The 24,334-nt window shown below is 36.9% G+C and overlaps 1 protein-coding gene across 1 annotated transcript in view; it reads right to left on the bottom strand.

Annotated features, from left to right (window-relative positions):
* LOC6041585 (epidermal growth factor receptor) overlaps nt 1-24,009 on the bottom strand; it is a 189,883-nt gene extending 165,874 nt beyond the window's left edge. Inside the window, exon 1 of the mRNA XM_038251389.1 lies at nt 22,511-24,009. Within this exon, the coding sequence (XP_038107317.1) occupies nt 22,511-22,640 (130 nt within the window). The 5' untranslated portion in view covers nt 22,641-24,009. The remainder of the gene's footprint in view (nt 1-22,510) is intronic.
* Between the last annotated feature and the right edge of the window lie 325 nt (nt 24,010-24,334).

Genomic DNA, 24,334 nt, shown 5'->3' on the forward strand with positions numbered 1-24,334 from the left:
TAGCCGCCAGCGCTCATCCCTCCCCTGAGGGAATGTGAGGCCGCACGGGACACCGGAAGACGCAAACGATTTAACGGTTCATTCGTGAGAGGGGCTTAACGTATTGCTGGGAGCGCGCTCTGGGCCTTAATCAAAACCGCTCGAAATTTCTCACCGCGCATCACCTCGTGCTGGGTTCGATGAAGCTATAAAAAATCGAAGAACTCTTGCGCGCCAACAACAACGTGGCCCGGGTCTCTCCAGAAGGTGCCGATTTGAAAATGTCCATATTTTGATTTCATTAAATTTTACGACATTGGGCCACTTTGCCGGGCAAGCTTGCGGGACAGGAAGTCGAGATAATTAGCGAAACTTTGGCCAACCGCTCTACCAGTCTCTAGTTTTACTTTATTGGGCCTCGAAAACATCGCCAAAAAAGATTGGAAGAGGTAGAACCTGCTCGCCGTAGATCGTGCGAAATATTACAGCACACTCAATCGATTGAAAAATAATAATTATTTATTTTCAAAAAATTTATGATTCAAAATAATAGCAAGCTTGAATTTAGAAAAAAAATGTAAATTGAAATTGATCTGTCTTTTTGCAACAAGGTGCATTTTCGACAACAACATCGAACTCCCCCCTTAATTCGCGAGTAGCAGCAGCTGTTTTGCAATGACTTTGAGAGTGCATCTCCGCGCAATGATTAATGGGTTTTGCAAGAGTCAAGAGTCGGCACATCTGCGAGAAGGGAACCTGTTGATCACAACACGGAGTCTTGCTTGCCAGGTCCTCCAAACCAGCAAAGGTTCCCCTGCGGTGCGATTACGGAGCCGCGATACAACCTCTCGAAAGTGGCGGAAAACCTGTTTCCCCTTAAAGCAGATTTCATCATCGTGTGCGCGCCACCACAATCACCCCGAATGGGGAGTATTTATGAATGAATGGTTGAGGCTTTGGTGAATGAATCCGATGCTGGAGGCTTTGCATATATGCGAGAGTATGAGAAGAGTATGGTTTTAGACATTGTAGCAGCTGCAACAGTCTAGATTTTACTATTTTTTTTTAATAATGGAACTACAATTTAATTTAATTGAAGAATATTCACTAAAATTCTATTCTGTCGTCTGGAACGTGTCCGGGGAGCCCAAATCTATCATACCTTGACAAAAATTAAGCGTTTACAGACAAAACCTTTGAAAATGTCGAGTTCTATGATTGCAAATACCGTTAATGATCATAATGACCCCACAAATGAAATTAGAAACATATTGTTGCAAATAATTTTCAAATGTAATTTCCTTCATTTTCACATCCTACAACTCGTCCACGACACCTCCTCCTCGGAAGTCACGCCGCCAACGAGATCAAACCCGGACCCAAAACACGATCCACAATTATCCAGCGTCAATTAATTTTGCTGTTCAACGTTTTAATTAAATTGGGGTTGAGAATCCAATCGAGCCGTTGCCGCCGCCAATATCTTGGTCCAGCAACTTTTTTTTTGTTGTTCGGTGGTCAGACCTCCCGCCCACTCAATATCACACGCACACACACACATACTCTCCCCAAAATCGGGCACACATACAAAAACCCGAGATGACTGTGTTGTTTCTAAGAAAGAACGTGACGTGCTTCCAAACGAGACGTCCAGCATCCGCAGCGCGATCGCGTGAGTCGCGAAAAAAAGAATCAGAAATTAATTTGGACCTGGCCCGGATCATCGATCGCACACCGGCGACCGGTACAAGAAAGGAGAAAACGTATTAGAGCCAAGTTGGCTCTTTTTTTATTGCCCGAACCTGGCCACATGACCTGCCTTGGCCGATAAACCAAAGACGTCGTCCAGACGGCTTCAAGTTGGAGGAGAATAAATAAGTTAACGGTTTTGGGCTTCCAACAAAAAAAAGTTCGAACAATCTCTGCCGAAACCGACCTTCTTTTGAAGGTTAAAGTTTGATTAGTACAGGGAAAGGGCGATTTTGTCAACCCTACTTCAAATTTTCAACTAAGAATTCCTCACGATAAACAAACCCAGCCACAACTGTACAAGTCCTTGGAAAGTCTAACAAACACTTGGTAGGAGAAACCGAAGGACGACCCAAAAGTGTGTGTGTGTGTGCATTGCTGGGTGAAAACAGGATGGTCATAAAAATTTAAAAGCTGCAAAAAACCAAGCCGAAAAAAAATCGACCACTTGACTGAGTATACACAGTAAAACAATAAAGAGCAGCAAGGAGACTTGGGCGGCCTCACCAGCAGCAAACAGGCAGGCAGACGGCTGATGTCTGGTGGACACTCTTCGGGGCCCGAAAGAGGACTTGTGGTCTAAAAGGAAGGATATCGGATTACACAATTGGTGCTTGCTGCTGTTGCTGCGAGAAAGTGCGTAGAATGGCGATGGGATGGAGTGGATTTGACGACTAGCATGCTAAAACTGTTGAGAGCAGAGAGTCTTCGAAATCTGGCAAACGGGTCATTGATTTTTTTAATATTCAAGAAAGTTTATTACAAATAGTTTGGTCATGATTTTCGATTTCAGCTTCTAAGGAAAGTTGTCAAGTTGTCAACTGAAATTAAGTTATAAATAGCTAAGCAGAAAGCGAGTTTCTATCGAAAGTTTTGCAAAATAATTTGTTTAAATATTGAAAGTTGGATGGAACTAGGACAGACTCTTTATCCTGCCAAAGATCTAAGAATTTTCCCTATTTTTGTCGATTAATATTGGGCAATTCTCTAGGAAATCGGCAGATTTTGGCAATTTTTTTGTATTTTTTTATTTGGCTCAAATTTTGTGTGGGCCTTACCTATGATCAAATAAGCCATTTTGTGTCATTGGTTCACTCATAAAAGTCTCCATCCAATTTTGCCAGATGTTCATACAAAAATGGTATTCAAAAATCTGTAACGTTTGAAGAAATTTTCTGATCGATTTGGTGTCTTCTGCAAAGTTCAATAAATCAGAATAAATCAATTTTTCAAAACCCGTATTTTTTTTAATTCTCGATTTTATATATGTTCTAGGGGACAAAAATCCGCAGAAGCATAAAAATATATTGCCGCCGAGTGGTGATTTTTTTTTTTTTTTTTTGATAGCTGTTTTTTTATGTAAAATCAAATTTAGTACTTCACATACTTGTTGATAAAGTTTCAAGATAAAGCAACTTAAAATTTATTTAAACCGACAAATTACAATTTTTAGATTTAAAAAAGTGTCTAAGATTGTCCATTCCTGAAAGTTTTTTTTTTTTTCTAAGCAGGGGTGCCCAACCTTTTGGCCCTGCGGGCCAGATCTAATGTTTCTGAAGCAGTGGCAGGCCGGAACTAATATTTGATAAAAGTTGAATAAGTTAACACGTTTTTGTTCAATTTTTATTATTGGGTTCTTTTGAAGAAAATAAATAAAAGAACTAGTGTTGTAAATAAGATTCCTAAATCTTGATTTTAAGAATGAAAAGCAAGGATAACATTCAAAAATGAGTTTATTTGAGTTATTTTATTTTTGGTTTGTTTAAAATTGTAGAGTTATTGTTTTTAACGATTGCAATTTTTATTAAAAAGAAACATTCAAATTTCAATGGTCGTTGCAATTTTTTAAGTTTAATTTCCTCAACACTACGATATAAAAAATTAATGAGACATGATAAAATTTATTCAAATGAAATTGGGATTCGAATATCCCTTTTAAAAAACTTTTTTTTTGCGTTGTTGTGCACCTTTATTCAAATATTTTTAAAAATATTTTAAAATGATTTTAAACAAAAGCTAAATGGGTAATTCTCTACCAACTCACACGAAATCGGGAAAAGTTGCCCCGACCCCTCTTCGATTTGCGTGAAACTTTGTCCTAAGGGGTAACTTTTGTCCCTGATCACGAATCCGAGGTCCGATATCTCGTGACGGAGGGCGGCAGATGCGAACATGCGCCAGGTGATGATAGTTTGTCAAAGTTTATGTAAAATTGCCCGATTTGATGGCGTACTCAGAATTCCGCCATCGAAAACACAAAAAGTTTAAAATTCTCCCACGAACATGTCATTTTATGGGAAATTTAATGTACTTTTCGAATCTACATTGTCCCAGAAGGGTCATTTAGAACAAAATTTTCATTTTAAAATTTCGTGTAACTTTGCAGGGTTTTTTAGAGTGTAACAATGTTCTACAAAGTTGTAGAGCAGACAATTACAAAATTTTGATATATAGACATAAGGGTTTGCTTATAAACATCACGAGTTATCGCGATTTTACGAAAAAGTTTTGAAAAAGTTACTTTTGCGTTTCTCTTTGTTTCGTCGTCCGTGTCTGTCGCGGGTGACCATGAACGGCCATGATCGATGACGACCAACTTTTTCAAAACTTTTTTCGTAAAATCGCGATAACTCGTGATGTTTATAAGCAAACCCTTATGTCTATACATCAAAATTTTTGTAATTGTCTGTTCTACAACTTTGTAGAACATTGTTACACTCTAAAAAATAACCCTGCAAAGTTAGAAAAACACGAAATTTTAAAATGAAAAATTTTGTTCTAAATGAAAAATGACCCTTCTGGGACAATGTAGATTCGAAAAGTACATTAAATTTCCCATAAAATGACATGTTCCAAAATTTTTTACAGTCGAGTAACGAAAAATGGGAGAATTTTTAAAACTTTTTTAGTGTTTTTTCGATGAAAAATACGTTTTTTCGGAATTCTGAGTACGCCATCAAATCGGGCGTCTAATTTTACATAAAAGTCCCTTTGACACCAAATTTCTATCTCATCACCGTTTCAGGCTGCAAATTATTGAAAAACACCTCTTTTTTCGCATGTTCAAAAATGGAAAGGGTCGTACCGCCCCTCCGTCACGAGATATCAAAAAACGGACCTCGGATTCGTGATCAGGGACAAAAGTTACCCCTTAGGACAAAGTTTCACGCAAATCGAAGAGGGGTCGGGGCAACTGCTGTGTGAGTTGGCGGAGAATTACCCAAATTTAAAAAGTGTAAAAATATGTATTAAATCATTTTTAATTCGTTATTTTCCAAATTCAAGGTATAAAAAAATATATTTTTGCTCTCTTATTTCATGCCCCATTGAGACTTTTTTTTATATTTTTAAAATATTGGCCGCGATCTATTCTCAGTATGAATAATTTGCCTTTTTAAGCTTCATTAAAAAAAACTTTATCACTGAAAATTTGTTCTGGAAAAAAATCATTAGCTTTTGCTTACTTATTTATTTAAAAACATTGAAAATAGAAAAAAATTGATATGAAGTAAATACAGTAAAAACCGAAAGAAATTCAAATTTAGTGTCGTTTTGTACATTTTTGGACAACAATCCAAGTTTTTTCAAAAAAATCACAATTTTACGAAATAGATCATTTTGTTTTCTTGCAAAATTTTTCTGTTTGGAAATATCTATGTAGAAATAACAAGAATTAAATTCAAACATGAAGAATGTTGATATAATATTATACAATTTGATCTTAAGATTATTTTTTTTTAATCAGACAATCAATTTATTTATTTAATATTTTATGAACAGCCTTAAGGGCCGGTCAAAGTATTATTTGGAAAAGCCGTCGCGGGCCGGATGAAATGGCTTCAAGGACCCGAACTTGTTGCATTCGACTTGGTTTAGGGTCCCATAGATCGAGTTTTATACAGATTGAAGTTTCGATAAGTAGTTCAAAAGTTATGTATAAAAATGTGTTTTCACATATATTTGGATCTCACTTAAATGTATGTAAACTATGTCCGGGTCCATCATCCGACCCATCGTTGGTTAGGTTATCAAAAGACCTTTTCAACGAGTCCAAAATATTGAAGATCTGGCAACCCTGTCTCGAGATATGGCCACTTAAGTGATATTGATATACTTTTTTGAAGCCGGAACTCACTTAAATGTATGTAAACTATGTCCGGATTCACCATCCGACCTATTGTTGGTTAGGTTATCAAAAGACCTTTCCAACGAGTCCAAAACATTCAAGATCTGGCAACCCTGTTTCGAGATATGGCCTCTTAAGTGATATTGATGTACTTTTTTGAAGCCGGATCTCACTTAAATGTATGTAAACTATGTCCGGATTCACCATCCGACCTATTGTTGGTTAGGTTATCAAAAGACCTTTCCAACGAGTCCAAAACATTGAAGATCTGGCAACCCTGTCTCGAGATATGGCCACTTAAGTGATATCGATGTACTTTTTGGAAGCCGGATCTAAAAAATAGATGAAACTTGTGTACAGCTATTGTTGTGAGGAAGGCTCCAACCACATAGGTGGATTTAGTTAGTTTTTTAATTTTATGTTTTGTGTTTTTTGCATGAAAATTCAAAAATCTGTATCATTTGAAGAAATTTTTTGATCGATTGGTGTCATTGGCAAAGTTGTAAGTATAGATAAGGAATACACTGAAAAAAATTATACACTGAAAAAAATGGTTACTTTTTATTTCACTTTTTGTCACAAAAACTTAATTAGCAAAAAATACACTATTTTATTTTTTTACTGTTATGTTTTGGGAGGCATCAAATGCCAACTTTTCAGAAATTTAGCAAAACGGGTTAAAACATCTTTGACCGAGTTGATTAAGTGCACCGTTTTCAAGTTATAGCTAATTACAGGTAACTTTTTCGAAAATTGTCGCAGTTGTTAATTTTTTTTTAAATTAGTGCCCATGTTTGCCCACTTTTGAAAAAAAAAAAAACATATTCTTGAAAAGCTGAGGAAATTCTCTATATTTTGCTTTTTTGAACTTAGTTGATACGACCCTTAGTTGCGAAGACATTGCCATGCAATGATTTAAAAACAGGAAAATTGATGTTTTCTAAGTCTCGCCCAAACAACCCACAATTTTCTTATGTCGATATCTCAGCAACTAAAGGTCCGATTTACAATGTTAAAATATGAAACATTCGTGAAATTGTTCGATCATTTCAAAAGCAATATTTTTTAAATCAAGACTAATATTTCAATAACACGCCTTTATGTGATGTTAGTCTTGTTTTAAAAAAAATATGAATATATTGTTTTCGAAAAGATCGAAAAATTTCACAAATGTTTGATATTTTAACGTTGAAAATCGGACCATTAGTTGCTGAGATATCGACACTAGAAAATTGTGAGTTTTTTGGGTGAGACTAAAAAAACATCAATTTTCCTGTTTTTAAATCTTTGCATGGCAATATCTCAGAACCTAAGCTGCTGCTAAATTTGTATGGAAAATTATATGGACAATTTAATTATGTTTAAATGATGCAAAAAGTTTCAGCCGGATTAAAAAATACAAAAAAAACCGAATGACCAAAATCTCAGAGAATTGAACTCTCATTAAAACATTTCCACATTTTCTAATGCCAATATTTCAGCAGCTAATTGTTAAATTTTCAATGTTGAAATATGAAACATTTGGGAAATTTTATGATCTTTTCGAAAAAAAAACTTTGAAAATGTTGGAATTAAGACTAACATTCATCGTTCGACCAACCCTACAGCCGGTAATAACAAAGTTTTCGGTGCTCCACAATTTTTCCGAAAATTACGACGTAAATTCGAAGTGATTGTCCGCGAACATCTCCCCCGGGATGCCTAAACCCGGCCGGGGACGCGGGAACTCGAGTGTGGCCTCGAGACAGTCCCGAAGCACTTCAACTGGCCGAGTGAAAAAAGGTGCCAAGACGAACAACGCCGCCATCCTAACCTCACCAGCGGGCCAAGATGGAATCAACTCTAATCTGCTCCATGCCAACACCAACATCCGGCCAATTGTACCGGTACGTAGCCCCGTTCGTACGAGAGGCATGTTGAGCAAAAGTGGCCAGAAGAACCAGGTTCCCTCCGGCAGTAATTCTGGAACGCAGCAGCAGCAGCAATCCACAACTGTAAACATCCCTACGAGAAACACGTACACTCCGCTCAGTGACGAAGAACAAGAGGGAGATGACAATGACGACATCAGCATCAGCAGCGTTGATGACGGTGACGACGACGACGACGACGGCTCAACAAGCAAGTCGAAGAAACGGAGCGGCGCTACTACTACGGCGGCGAAGGAAAAAAGACCTCCGCCGATATTCGTCATCGACACAATAGCCGACAGCGTGGACGAGCTATTGGAAGGGCAAGAATACAGCTTGAAGATTGGTAAGACTGCAGTGCAGGTCATTACTTTGAGCAAGAAGAATTTCGATAAAGTGCAAATGGTCCTGAAATTGCACAATGTGAAATTTTATACGTTTGACCTTGCTCAAAATGTTCCTGTAAAAATCGTTTTGCAAGGCTATCAAGATCGACCAATTGAAGATCTGACCCAACACCTTGCTGACGTTGGTGTGCATCCGCGAGACATCAAAGTGCTCTCGCGTACGACTTCGGTTACAGGTACTCATGTGTTGTATCTGTTGTACTTTGATCGTGGTGCTGTAAAAATTCAGGACCTCCGACGGAACAAGACTCTGGACGGATTCTGGGTTACCTGGAGATTCTACTCCAAGAATCCGGCAGATACAGCACAATGTCATCGTTGCCAGCGCTTTGGCCACGGTTCTCGCCACTGTAACCTGCCACCAAAGTGTGTGAAGTGCGGTGAAGAACACTTTACCGAGAGGTGTACTTTGCCCCGCAAGACGAGCCTGGGCGATAACGACAACGCTCAAAAACATAAGTCCCTTGTGAAGTGCGCCAACTGCCAAGGTAACCACACGGCAAACTATCGTGGGTGTGCCGCAAGGAAAAACTACATCGAGGAGCAAGAGAAAAGAAGCAGAAATCTGCTGCATCGAAGCAACCTCTGCAGCCTACGAGAGCTACGCCTGTACCTAAACCAACGGTTCCACCAGGGTGGGGCCGCTCGTACGCAAGTGTGACTGCTGCTGGGAGTGGCACTGCCGCAGAACAAGATGCCGTCACCGGCGAAAATCTATTCACCTTGCCAGTGTTCTTCTCCCTGGCTGGTGAGATGATGACCCGCTTTCGAACCTGCCGGAACAAGGCGGAACAATTCCTGGCTCTTAGCGAGCTAATGATGAAATACATCTACCACCCATGAGCTGCATTCGACGTCAAAAGACATCAATCACCCGTGATCTAGTTTTTAAGTTTTCCTTTTTCTATCCCCCTTTCTATAACAATTCTAGTAGGTTTTTTTGTTGAAATTTTTCCTGCTCTGGATTAATCCTTTTTGCTAGTTCTAATAGTATCACTAAGTGTAAATTTTGAATTCATAGCTGAAAGGAACTCCAAAACTCTATTTAGGTATATAAGAAAAACAAATTGTTTATTGATAACTGAATGAATAAAAACTGAATTGAATTGAATTGAAAGACTAACATTCCAGTGTATTTATGCTGAAAATCTAATAAGATCTGAATGAATTTCGGGTGAGGTTATCCATCGAAATGAACTTTTGACAAGAAATGTTTGAACATGCACATAACAACAATTCTTTTTTTGCATTCAGAATTATGGAAAAAAATGAAAGTAGGACAACATATTTTTTCCTACTTTAGATACCTGCTGTTTTCATTTAAAAGTTCACAATAGTTTAAAGATCGTTTCTCTCAATCGTCAATTGAAATACAACTCAAAAGACGCATTCAATCACACTCCAAGATGCCTATCAAATTTCACGCAGCATCCATCAGCGCATCCCATTTAGTTTCCAGCAACAAGAAAAATTTCGAAAATTTTCTCACCAAAAACACCTCTTCAAGAAAGCATCTGCCACGCACACCTTCTCGTACCAAAAGGTTTTTTTTTTGCTTTTTCAAAATTAAACTGCTGCCAGGTCAGGTCAGGCGAAGGACATAGGGGAAACAAATGACGGCAAAATCAGAATCCTGCCAGAATTCCAACACCGTTCCCACCAGGTATCCTCTGACCTGGATGCAGTTTCAACTTGTTGTACGATTTTATGTTGTGTGTGTGTCTTGTTTTTACGCTGTGCACATGCTTCAACTGGAGTTTAAGCGATGTTCTGAGCAAGAAGACGGACAAGCGGATTACGCAAACAAAAAGGCTGGATCACGTGGTCTGGGCCGGCAAAAACCAGCAGCAAATTTGCAAGTCCGAACCGAGCGAATTTCGGGCTTAAGCTTGAACCGTTCCGGCTGTCAGCAGACGTGAGCAGTTCATTGCATGATTAATACCTTGTTTCCAGTTGAAGCGTAAAAGGTTCCGGCAGTTGCAGTTGGCGCAGCATCACCATCGGATTCCCATTCTGCTACGCCGATGGTCGAAAAGAACCTTTCTGGACTCTTGACCCTCGGAAATCGCCGTGGATCGCTGCTCCGCTGGTCTTTATTGGGATGTTGCAAATGGGAAAATGATTATAGGCTCAACGCATTTATTTTCGTTTTCCTGCCTGTTGTTTTCGACCGATCGATTTCGAACTCTGCGCGTTGAACTCTCTTGGCTTCGGAGTTCCCCCTCAAAGCTGGGTTGTGTGCCTGTGTGGGAACATCTATCCTCCTCGAGAATGATTCTGCTTTTTCAATCAGTACCTCGTCCATTCTAGGCCAGACATCACGCCGTTTCTGGAACGCGAGACAAACTGGCCGAGAATACACCCAACAATCCGGCGTTGTTTTGGCTCTTCAAGTACACCCTCTTCAACACTCATTTCACGCGCATTCCAACCGAATCTTCCAACTCAGGGAGGCATCCCGGCATCCCCCCTCAAACTTCACCTTCCAGTGACCATTGGAGCACCCCCCTGGTGTGGCGTGTGCTATTTACCTCTTTCGTCCGCTTCGGACCCCTGGTTTTCCAAAGTCCAAAAATTATCTACTTTTTTTTGCCCCTCTCACACCAACTCTCTCGAGCTGGGGCTCTTTGCTTTTGCATCCGTTCTCCGGGCCACGGCACGACACGAAAATGAGTCGCTTTTCCACGTTGTGAGTGTGGCAGTTGAGTTGGCTTAGTTTCTCCACAAGAGTGAGAGAAGTTGCGCAGACAGGTGGATGGACCCCCGAGGGCAAAAGTGTCTGGAAATGGTTTTTGTTTGGTGTAAATTTTTGGATCAGATGAAATTGAGCTTGCGTGGAACTATGCGATGGTTACTTGTGACGAACTTAATTCGTATTATTCAACAACAAATTTGTATTTTGTTTACAAAACAGATCAATGAATTTCACCACATTTAAGTAAATTGTACAAATAAATTCCAAAAATACTTGCAAATTTGACCCAACCCCGCTTCTAGGCAGGCTTCAATCTAAAAATTCACCAAAAATCCATTCAACAGCCAATTGTAAAAGCGTTGGAAGGAACAACTCTTAAAATTTATGAAAATTTCAAGGTTGGAAGTGTGACTTGTTTTATGTGACTTTCCCAATGCTTTTAAAAATGTAAAAATGTCTTACTAACATTTCCTCTATATTATGTGCAAATAATTATGCATTAATTTTTGTGGTGTACCAGACTATGCTCTAAGAATTGTTTTACAATTTAAATAATAATGGTATTGAGGTAATTCTCTACCAACTCACAAGAAATCGGGAAAAGTTGCACCGACCCCTCTTCGATTTGCGTGAAACTATGTCCTTAGGGATAACTTTTGTCCCTGATCACGAATCTGAGGTCCGTTTTTTGATATCTCGTGACGGAGGGGCGGTACGACCCCTTTCATTTTTGAACACGCGAAAAAAGAGGTGTTTTTCGATAATTTGCAGCCTGAAACGGTGATGAGATAGAAATTTGGTGTCAAAGCGACTTTTATGTAAAAATAGACGCCCGATTTGATGGCGTACTCAGAATCCCGAATAAACGTATTTTTCATCGAAAAAAACACTAATCTACATTGACCCAGAAGGGCCATTTTTTCATTTAGAACAAAATTTATCATTTTAAAATTTCGTGTTTTTTCTAACTTTGCAGGGTTATTTTTTAGAGTGCAACAATGTTCTACAAAGTTACAATTACAAATATTTTGATATATAGACATAAGGAGTTTGCTTATAAAAATCACGAGTTATCGCGATTTTACAAAAAAAAAGTTTTGAAAAAGTAACTTTTTGCGTTTCTCTTTGTTTCGTCGTCCGTGTCTGTCGCGGGTGACCATGATCAACGACGACCAACATTTTCAAAACTTTTTTTTCGTAAAATCGCGATAAATCGTGATGTTTATGAGCCAATCTTATGTCTATATATTAAAATTTTTGTAATTGTCTGTTCTACAACTTTGTAGAACATTGTTACACTCTAAAAAATAATTCTGCAAAGTTAGAAAAAACACGAAATTTTAAAATGAAAAATTTTGTTCTAAATGAAAAAAATACCCTTTTGGGTCAATAAAGATTCGAAAAGAACATTAAATTTCCGATAAAATGACCTGTTCCAAAATTTTTTACAGTCGAGTAGCGGAAAATGGGAGAAAAAAAAAAATTAGTGTTTTTTTCGATGAAAAAAACGTTATTTCGGAATTCTGAGTACGCCATCAAATCGGGCGTCTATTTTTACATGAAAGGCCCTTTGACACCAAATTTCTGTCTCATCACCGTTTCAGGCTGCAAATTATTGAAAAACACCTCTTTTTTCGCATGTTCAAAAATGGAAGGGGTCGTACCGCCCCTCCGTCACGAGATATAAAAAAACGGACCTCGGATTCGTGATCAGGGACATAAGTTACCCCTAAGGACAAAGTTTCACGCACATCGAAGAGGGGTCGGGGTAACTGCTATGTGAGTTGACGGAAATTACCCATTGTTCTATAGTAGAAAATGTGAAAAAAGCAAAAAATAAAATAAAAAGTGACTGTAAAAACATGAAAAAACTAGATAGGCAAATGGTAATGATAGGAGGTGGTACAGTAAGCCAAATTCAATCAGAAACAAACATAAACTAAACAAGATAAATGCATGCTGAAATATTAATAATGATTCTTAGAACAAAAGTTTCTCAAAATGATCTCCTGAACACATGAAAAAAATCGAACAAATTAGGCAGTAGAGGGTTACGGTTCTCCACTTTTAGCAAAAATGGAAAAGAATTTGAAATGAAATTACAAAGTTGGTGATCTTTTAAAATATGATTTAAAAATTTTTACCATCAGCATTCAGTTTTTCCTTTAATAAAAAAAAATTCAAAAATAATTAAAAAGAAGGTCCTAAAATTCAGTGTAGATTGTTGATAGAGCTTTTTTTTATAGCACTATGGAACTTTGTACATACCGTCATCAGGGGTGACATTGGGCCTGGGGGTGAGATTGGGTCATACAAAATTCTGTATTTTGTATGACTCAATCCCAAACCCAATGTCATCTCTGATGACCGCACAGAAAAAAAATTAAAATAATTTTTAAAAAATCAATCCTGACAAAAAGTATCTTGACAATTCCAGATGACCTACCAATTTCGCATAAAAAGTAAAAAGAAATTATCAGAAATAGTTGAAATTGATTGAGTCTAAAAATTCTTTTGATGAAGATATAAATTTTATCAAAATTAAATAAATATCCGGTGTAGAAAAACTAAAAATCAAAAAATTTAACTAAAATTTATACAGTTGAAATAATCACACAATTATCATATCAAACTTCCATCCAATCTAGGAAAAATTCTCGTATGTTTGGCAGGTTTAATTTGGTCTTATTTTCATCCGCTCACTTCCCATCAAGATTGGCTTGATTTCAGTTGAAAAATCTTTTTAAAACTGTAATCGAACATCAAAGTGCCACGGTGGGTAAGAAGGGGATTATTATGCAACTTGAATGCACCTCGGAAATTCCTTCTGGAGGTTGTTGGGGGGACTATTCTGAGTCAGAAAAATCGATTCCCAAAATATTTTGTCGGTGAAAACTGATTTTATTTCGATTTGAAGTTAAAAAACCTAATATATCCGCTAAAAACTCAAAAATACGTCTAAAAACTCGGTCTATCTCTGGAGAAAGATGTACACTTTTATCTAGATATCAATTTTTAGTTCACAAAATATTTTTCTGATATAGTACACCTTTAATCGATCCATTACTTGAGTTCCAGCGTCAGCAGGAGGTGTAAAATAATGTTATTTCTGAAAAATATTTTTAATTTGCTCTGGTAAATAAACTGTCATGTCTGAATTCAAAAACAAGTGTTGTAGCATTGTTGCAAACGAAATGAAGAACAATTTTGTAGAAAAAAGTATGACATTTTATCCATTTGCAGTAAAGCTATGTCTATTTTAATGGGAAAATTGATGCCAATTTTCAAAATTCTTGATATTTAAATCATTCTTGTTATAAACAGTTACTATGATCATACTCAGCAGGATGTAACAAAAGTTACATTTTGGTGGTCATTCAGGGACTGCAAGAATCTGGACTACACGCCAATGATGTTGAAAATAAACGCTTCAGTGGCCAAAGTGACTAAAAAATCTAGATTTTTCAAAAATATTGTTTACGAGTTATTTTCATTAAAAATTCAAATGCAAAGCGCCAGCTACTGTTAAGTTCAACCAAGCACATTTTTGGGACTTGAGCTCAGTATGCCCAAAGTAAACAGCCCCTGAATGACCACCAAAATGTAACTCTGGAGATTTTTTTGAAAAGGTCCAATAAACCAAATTTCCAGTTTTTGCTTTTTGGGTGTTTTTGAAACCGCCATGAGTCAGGTGTTTTAAAAACACCCAAAAAGCAAAAACTGAAAATTTGGTTTATTGGACCTTTTCAAAAAAAAACTCCAGAACTTTTGTAACATCCTGCTGAGTATGATCATAGTAGCTGTTTATAACAAGAATGAGTTAAATATCGAAGAATTTTGAAAATTGGCACCAATTTTCCCACTAAAATAGACATAACTTTACCGAAAATGGATAGAATGTCATACTTTTTTCTGAAAAATTGTTCTTCATTTTGTTTGCAACAATGCTACAACATTAGTTTTTGAATTCAGACATGACAGTTTATTTACCAGAGCAAATTGAAAATATTTGTTTTAAGTCACGCTATTTTACACCTCCTGATGACGCTAGAACTCAAGTAATGGATCGTTTTAAGGTGTACTGTGTCAGGAATTTATTTTGGGAACTAAAAATTGATATCTTGATGAAAATGTACATCTTTGTTCAGAGTTAGACCGAGACATAGACATTTTTTTGAGGTTTTTAGGTGATATATTAGGTTTTTAACATCAAAACGAGATAAAATCAGTTTTCACCGACAGAATATTTTGGGAATCGATTTTTCTGACTCAGAATAGTCCCCCCAACAACCTCCAGAAGGAATTTCCGAGGTGCATGCAAGTTGCATAATAATCCCCTTCTTACCCACCGTGAGTGCTGATTGACCAGTGACCACCCAAAACAAGAACTTGTTCTTGACCTTCTTTTAAAGTTTCATAAAGATCTGTAGGAAACAACAAATGATACAGCACTTTAGTTTAAAAAAATCGAATTGTGGTATGTTAGCCTTTTGGATGTTAAAAATAAAATCTTACTAAAACATAAGAAAAACAGCAAGCAAAAACGTACAAAAAACCAAAAGAAAGATTACCTTCTGCAATTGTTAATTTTTGCTGATTTGTAGTTTCATTTTTTACAACAATTTAAAATACCGGCAAAAATAGAAGAATGACTCAAAAAATATTTACAATTACAAAAATCTAAAAATTAAATGAACTTCAATTTAAAAAAAAAAAACAAAAATTGAAAAAGATTAACAAAAAACAAGGAATCAACCTTTTTTTTGTAGAATTTGAGACACAATTGACGTATTTCATTTTGATGGTTATAAAATCAGTAAAACTTTATTCTGAGCAACAGTTGCATAAAATAATGTTCTCTTGTAATCCAATTTGTAGCAAAGGTTACCCAGAACACCGAATCAAAACCCAGCGAAGCACGGTAAAGCTCTTCCCAAGTGTACCCCTCAACTGATTTATGTCCAATCCAAATAAAGATAATTAACACCTAAATCATCTTTCCCGGGGGCGCCCTATCGCAGCCTTATCGCATACGATCTTGACCGTTTTTCGTTAGGTTCTTTCCGAACCTATGAATCACACCGTTAATTAGCCCCACGACCTGTTGAACAACACCGAAATCCGGCCCGCGCTGGAAAGTGTCCAACCCATCTTCGCAGCTAACTCTTTGTTCTAAGCTTGCTGGCTTTTTGTTATAAAACGCTAGTCACAGCCCAAAATCAAATAAAAAGGAACATAAATCCTACAAAATGCGCACACAAACACAGCAGCAGATACTGCTTTGGAGCCCAATACTATGACCCCTGCGTCATACATTATTTATAAAGGCTTTTTTTTCTCGACGAGTTGTTGGACCTCGACGAGGTCGAGCTGGCTTGCCTCAATCAAATTGTTTTTTTTTTTTGTTTTTGTTCTGACAATGTTTTTGACAATTTGTATCGAGAGTGAAAAATTTAATGATTTTATATTCTTTGAGTCAGTTGCGCACAACGCCAACGACCAGATCGTTTCTTCAACAGCGCGCTGGAACCGCGTGTTGGTGTTGTTGATCGACTGACTGACTGACTAAACTGGCTGCGGAGAGTTGTACGTGAACAGCGTTCTTGTATTTTTTTGAGTAGGTGGCATCAACCTTGGCCAAAATGCTGTTTCTGACTGGCTCGTTGGTACCTTAAGCGCTAGTAGGTTGGCTATGGGGCCACCGAAAAGCTCAAGACAATAAAACTCGGGCGCTGGATGAAGTGTTGAAGATTGGATTGCTGATGGGGGTCCGGTTTGGCGCTACATTAACACCAAATTTTGGAAGCGGAGTTTGCTTGCAAGTGTTGAGATGTTACTTTGTTGGTTGCCAACCTTAAGGTTGGCTTGCACTTAGTTGATGATCGATTTGAATGGGGGTTGATTGTGTTCCCAGGAAGGATGATCCCTTATCGGGATTATCCTTCTTACGATTTCCGCAGTTTCAAGAAAAACGTACTCAGAAATATCAACGGAATAAAGAGCTGAGTCGTGCAGTACAAAGACATTTCTCTCCTGGGAGTACGCGGTGATTCAAGCTGGCAGCGAGAGGCTTAGGAACCTTATCAGATAATGGCAGCTTTTGTTGAGTCTCGCGGCCTTATCATGATTAATCTAAACACACATGATTAAGTCACTGAATCTAGTTGTCTTTGTGTGTTTCCAGCAGAGTATTAAGAAGCTGAGACTTAACAAAGACTGCTTGACGCTGTTTTGTTTTTGAAAACAGAACTTTGTTATGTTAAATAAAAGGTTAAACAATCTCAAGTAACACTACAATAATACTTTAAAATGTGTTTCAGATTTAACAACTAATATTTGTGTTACAAAAATTAAAAAAATAAATCCAAATTTTTCAACAATATGTTTGGGAATTCCTTTTGCCCCAATTAAATCCACCCCGAGTTTACAAACGTCTTCACGGTTTCTTGGAAAATATCGTGTCCAACGAATAAGTTGTGCAATTCTGGCGCTCTCTGCAGCGTAAAACTCGCTAAAGTAAACAAACCAACTGTCTTGAACTGCGCTTATCTTATCGCTGAATTTCGTCAGTCTTTGCAACCTGTTGACAAGTTAGGCACCTTACTGATAATTGCTTGATACTGGATTCATAACTGTGGTGTTTTGCTTGCCTTGTATGAGAAATTTAATGTTTCGCAAAATAAGAAATTCGCTTTTCAATTCAAAAATTGAAAACTTTATTTTTATGAAACTTTTCCAAAGTAACATCACGAGTTAAGAATAATAATAGAGAAGATGAATAGATATTTAAATGTGGAAGTTTGTCAATTCTCAGGTTGTCAAGTTTTCTATTTAAGAAATTACGTGTTTTTCCTTCATAAAACATAAAACAAATGAAGTAAAATTTATCATAGTATAAAAATTGACCTCCAGAAAATGGGCAAATAAAAAAACCATAACTATTATAGTGAATGATTAAATATTATTCAATTGCCATTATTTTTTTTACTGAAATAATACAGCTATCTCAGGGTGGCTGCCAAATGCTCATAAACATTTAAAGTTGGTACCAAAAAAAATATTTTTTACTGATTGATTTTGTGTCATCAGCAAAATTGTAGGTATCAGAGTGAAATGAGCAAACATTATTCTACTAATTTTACATGTACATAATTTTGTTATGTTTTAATGGCTTAAAATGTAATCTTTTCAATTAAATTCTAAATGTAAAATTTGCTTGGATAGAACCGTGATTTTTTGAAGAATTTCTTAATTTTTCGAAAACGTTTAAATAGAGTCAAACCTATTTACTAAATTTTCAGATGAGGAAGTAATTTTAAAATCAACAACAATTTTTTTTTGTTTCATCTTTTTGGTTGATACAAGTACATAATTCTTTCTATAGAAAGTTACTTTTTGCATGTAGAAGTTTTGATAAACAGACAATTTCCAATAAATTTTACAATTCATATTTCTAAAATACTATTTACTGGAAAGATACAATAAAAAATTACTCATGCTTTATTTGTAGACTTTGAAATAAAAATGCATAACACTAGCTGAGCGATATTTCATATTTAACTGTTTAAAGCTTTCTTTAGAAACTATTTTAAAATATCTAAAATACCAAATATTATTAAGAGTATACACAAAATACTCTAATATTGATTGAAAAAATAAATGTTTGCATATTTTTTTCTCAAAAAATTATTACTACACTGCCCACCATTTAAAAAAAGGCTTCACTTTTGGCAAAAACGAGATGTTAGCACTAGGTGATAGAGGATGTTCCAACGCATCTTCTGGAACTTGAATTTCACTGAAATAGTGTTTAGACTTGGCTGCCGATGCAAAAAACCAAACGGCTAATATGCCACTCTTATGGGAAATTGCCTTGACGGAGATTTTGTGACAAACACGAAAACGCGTTTTTCTCGGAATACTTGATTTGGCATAATAGCTGAATTTTCAATTATGGGCAGTACAGAGAAAAATAATGTTGAATTTAAAATGCTGAAATTTTAGAAAATTACCTCTTTGTTGAGAAATATTTAAAAAACAAATATTTAAAATTGTGAACATAATGCTAATTCACCAAAATCTGTTAAAAATTCACCAGATCCTAATGCAAAATTACACTCTTTTTTACACAAAATCTTCATCATTTCGTGAGTCCGTTTTGCGATGCCTGTCCGTCGGGTCGCATTTAATTACGTTAGCATAATATAAATTATATTTGACCATTCGTTTCCCGCGAAATCACTTTTTAGCATTATAGCTCGTAAAGCACGGTGACAAATATTGTTTCAACGCGATTGTTCAAGTCCTTCAGATAACTCATAACTCAGCATTAATTAATTGGTCGATCATCTTATAAAAACTTAAAAGTATAAATAGTCTCAGGTCAACTCTACGTAAATGTTTTACGCACTAATATTTCACATTTCAATTACACATAATTCTGATTCTATCTTTCCACAGCCGGCTATCTAAGATTGAATTTTATGCTAAACTCAACACCAAATAACCGGGAATGGTCTCATCCGCATCATCCGATTGTTTGCCTTGAGAATACATAATACATTACCCTATCACTCAACGAAATTCATTGATTATTGGGCCACATCCTCTATGATAAATCCTGGCCATTACCCTTTCCCACTAACAAAATCCCAAGTAGAAGTAGTTTTCCGGCACACGCGGGGGTTTGGATATCGTATAGAACCCACCCTTGGTAGCAGCCTGTGCTAACTAACATTCCCGTCCCGTTCCCTCGAGATCTACAAACTGACATGGCGGGCGCCGTTGGTGGCCAACGACTGTTTCCTATTAGCAACGGTTCTAGTTTTGATGATCGTGATGTTTTATCTTTTCAGCGCATTCATGCATGCTGTTGATAAGGGAGCTATACCTAGAGGGTGACGACTCTCGAGATTTTCAATTTCCCGGGAATCGAGAGTTGAGTTTTGCCATTTCCCGGGAATTCCCGGGACCCGGGAATTTGTTTTTAACCAGCCATTAGTTTCAATAACTTAATAAGATAAGTAAAAAACTTTTCTTTTTGATGTATTCAGATACAATTGATTCATGCTAATCCAATGAAACGTGAAATTAAGTAACCTCATTATTTTGAGGAACTATTTCTTCATTTTGATTTTTTCCCTCAATCTACAAATAAAAAATCGTTTCTTGAGCCTTTTGGGATTTAAAATTGCAGTTTAAAATTTTTACGAATCTTCATTCGCATTGAGTGATTTTTAAAAAGTTGCACAAACTTGTTATTGAACTTGTTATTAGATTTTTTGAAGGTTAAAAAATAACTCATATATAATTTTCCATTTATGCAATATCGTATTTTTGCATTATGATAAATAACGACACAAAACAAAAACCTTAAGTTGATTTTTCCTTCTCAAGGTCAACTGTAAATGTTCATAATAAGCGGACACTAACTTTACAACGAATGGCTGATTTTTATTCCCAAAATATAATTTAATACGCAAAACACAAAATGACTTACTGACATCAAAAAAGGAAATTACCTCGATACAGCGAAATTGACTTAGTAAGAATTAAAAGAACAAGATTATGAGGTTTGCTATGCTTGAAAATAAACTTATCTTGAAAAGGTTTTCCCTCTTAGAAATATAAATATTTCATTCCTGGTGTGTAACTGCTAAGAATGTTTTTTGGTTACTCTCAATTATAGTTATTGGAATTTTTGAAAAGTTAAAATTAACACTTTTAGAATAAGAAGATAAGAGATCCATAGGTTTATCCAAACTTGAAAATCGAACATTGAACATCTAATGTTCTGAACAATTTCGAATGTTTCAAATGTTTAGCTGATTAAATTATTAATTTTGGTTCGATATTTATAAGTATAAAATTTCCCGGGAGTCTCGACCAAATTTCCCGGGAATCGAGAGGTCCAAAAATGGTCGATTTCCCGGGAAATTTTTCCCGGGAATTCCCGCTCGTCACCCTCTAGCTATACCCCTAAGGTGTCGTAGGGATCCTTGCGCACTTTAGATAGGTGTTTACTAACATTCCTTCCGCTCCCCAAAGGATAGCTTAGACCCGGCAAGGACCCCCTTATGCCCTGGGCTGTATTACACACTCATCAAAAGATGAAGACATGGTATCTCCCGTGTTGGATTATTGTTCCGGATGAGGGTCTAACACAACCAGACCAAACAGAGGGATAAGCGTTTTTACTGTGTAATTTAAAATTGTTTATGTAAAATTGCTAATTTTTCCTAGAAGTTACCAAAATATTGTAAAAAATATGAAAAAATAATGATTACAAATAATAACCTAGATTTTAAAATTAAAAACGTTGAATTCGATTTGTGAATTGGGTTGTGTTTATTGAATTTAGAAAAGAGTATAACATTTCAAAAATCAAAAGCTTGGCAAATTTAAGAAATATGATTCAGTCTTTCGATACGCAAGTTTAAAGAAAACATTATCAGAAGAGCTTGAAGTAGCATGAGATACAAAGTAGAAACACGTCCACATCAAAGTAGCTTGAGTCAACAGTGGACGAATTATCCATTTAGTAAAATATTCTGGTAGAGAAAAATAAAACATATTGATGTAATTATAGAGAAGTTTCTCGAATTTTGATTAAATTTATAAAACAAATCTGATAAATCTAAAGAGATACCCTTTGGCTCGATTCTTTAGGTTAAAATAAGCAACTGTGCCAATTTTGAGCCAAATTAGTTAAGGTTTTAGGGTCACTATTGATCATTAAAGTTTGTTTGGAACAGGGTTACCAGGTCGAAATTTGAAAAATCTGGCAATGTATCGATTGAAAATCTGGAAAAATCTGGCAGACAAAAATTTGACAATTCCGAATGGTAAAGGGGAGGTAGGATATAAATTAGTTTGAAAGATGGTAGAATTCAGATGGTTTAACTAGTTGTATGGCCTTAAAAATGATAAATTTTCATTTTCTTTAAGAAGTACACATTCTTTTTTTAAATTTTCAATTAAATTCGTTCATTTTAATGAAAAAGTTGTTCAAAATGGGCATAACATGAAAAATCAGGCAAAATCTGTCAATATCTGGCACAGAGAAGGGTGAATTTTTATTCTGGCAGACACGTGAAAAATCTGGCTTTCCCCGATTTATCTGGCAACCTGGTAACCCTGTTTAGGAAAGATAAAAAATATATATATAAGAAATAACAAAAAAAATCCAAATCCACCAAAACGTGGAGTTAAATCTATATGATCAATGTCGTGTATGAGATTAATATTTAAAATTTTATAATAATCAATTTTTTAGAAGACTGCAGAACGATCCGAGTTAACCCTGACGAGTTATTAACGATTTAAATAAGACGGTTTTGTATGAAAATATGTATTGTTTCACCAACTTTAACGGCAACCTTAACCGATTTGACTTAAAATTAGCAAAATTGAAGACACAGTTACTTATTTTTTCCTGGAAAACTTTAGAAATTTGAATTTTAAAATACAATTTCTTTAAAGTTAAATGAAATTAGGAACAATGTTGAGATTGTAAATTCCTGAACCTGAAAAATAAACATATTAAAAAACTAGCGGATTGACGCTTATCTTGTGTTGTGTTTTAGGTTTGATACTAATTTTCATGATTCAAACTATTTTTAAGTAGCTATTCCCCGTCACTTACCTCTCATTTCGTTGTCCTCCTGTTTGTGGATGTAATCCTTCAGATAGCAGCTTCCAAATCCAACCAGCTGCACCAAAATCAGCAGTCCGGCGACGGCCAGCGCCGTTCCACCCTTTTTTTTCGTCGTCATTTTGACACCAAACTCCGACAGCCACTAATCACTGACCACCGTACACACACACAAAATACACCTGTTTGTGCAAATCTTTTCGCGCCACGTTCTTGTCACTCACACGCACAAAGAATTGTGATTATTATTATTAACTTTATTTATTTTTTTCGGGGGGTGGTTTTTTCTTCCTCTCACAATCGTCGTTAATGGGATTCAATTTAAAACAATCAAAATTTCAAGAACACGAGCTTCGTTTCGTTTTCCATTTCACGGTCTCTCGGATCTCGACAAAACGAGCTTTTTTTCCCTCCGTGCGTCCAAACGTCAACGGTTCAACGGCGAGGGGGGGTCTCTATTTTTCTAACCTCAAATCTCCGTCTAGTGCTCCAATACTCCAAACACGCTCTCTGCTTTGACTTCGCAATTGAATTACTAATTAGCCGTGAGCTCTAAATACATTGTATAATAGAGTCGTATAACTCGTCGACGATTTTTTTTTTGCGCCGTTTGTTCCGCCGTTTCTCGCGGCTATCACAATCGTTGGCCCCCTTGCGGTACAGGGTCTCCAAGGGGTCACCAGCTGGCAGGTCACCACGAATTGAGCTCTTCTTTGAAGTTAAGATTCCAGATCACATCTCGATCCCACCATCGATTCTTCCTGGTGGCCACCGGAGGCCATCTCGGTACACATGGTTCCCAAATCCGAACCCCTTCATGCGCTGGAATCGGCCCTCTAAAAGCACTCCGTTTTCATTTCACCTCTTCACCACACTTTGTTCAGCAACACACCCAACACGTTCCTAGGTTCCTCTCTGCCTCCTCGAGGAAGATCGGTAATTACATGTGTGTACACCTTGCTCCAGCGGCGTCCGACGGAAACCCGAAGAACCCAAAAAGATGTACGAACCACCGAGAAGAAGAAACCAGCCGCAAGCCGAACAAGCTTAAGCAGAACAGGTAAGCTAGCTATTCTTCACTCACTCTCTTCTTACAGCAAAAGCAGCAGCAACACTAACACAACGAAACACGTACACACGAAGTTACATTTGCGCGATCTCGATCATGATCGATCTAGTCGACGAGGGCCCAGCAGATCGAACAACTTCAATGCACGAACCCTAGGGAAACCTCTAGATTTTGCTGATCATCAACAACACAACAGCTATCTTCGCGTCAACACACACCGTTTGACAACAACAACAGTCACGCTGATGCGATTCTAGTGTAAACCGCGCACTTAATGTTGCAAACAACTAATCAAACAAACAACAGACCATAAAATTAATACACAAAGTTTTTGCTCTTTTTTTCCCACACAAAAAAAAATGGTAGCGCGAAGTCGTCCAGGAGGGTACCACCTTGTAAGCCGACTGATGCTGAACTAACAAGCCAAGTAGGCTAAGCGAAGCGACGATCGCTCAGCGATCGCGCGCGCGCTCTCTCACTCTCTCGTGCGTACAAAATTCTCTCGCCAAAAGAGCATAATAATAGAGAGAGAAAGAGAGAGTGAGCGAAGAAAGCGACTTCATTGAGGAGGACGCTTGGTTTTTCCTCTGGCAGCAAACTTCAAGTGTTTGCTGAATGGTTGAGGAAATTCGTGTCAAAACAAAACGAGAATGGAAGTTTAGTTGAGAGAGTGGGAGAGTAAAGTGGATGGGAATGTGAGTCATTAGTTTGGAAGGAGAGCGCAACGGAATGGAGAGTGTGAGGGA

This window comes from Culex quinquefasciatus, chromosome 2 (genome assembly GCF_015732765.1).
Source record: "Culex quinquefasciatus strain JHB chromosome 2, VPISU_Cqui_1.0_pri_paternal, whole genome shotgun sequence".
NCBI classification, from domain to species: Eukaryota; Metazoa; Arthropoda; class Insecta; order Diptera; family Culicidae; genus Culex; species Culex quinquefasciatus.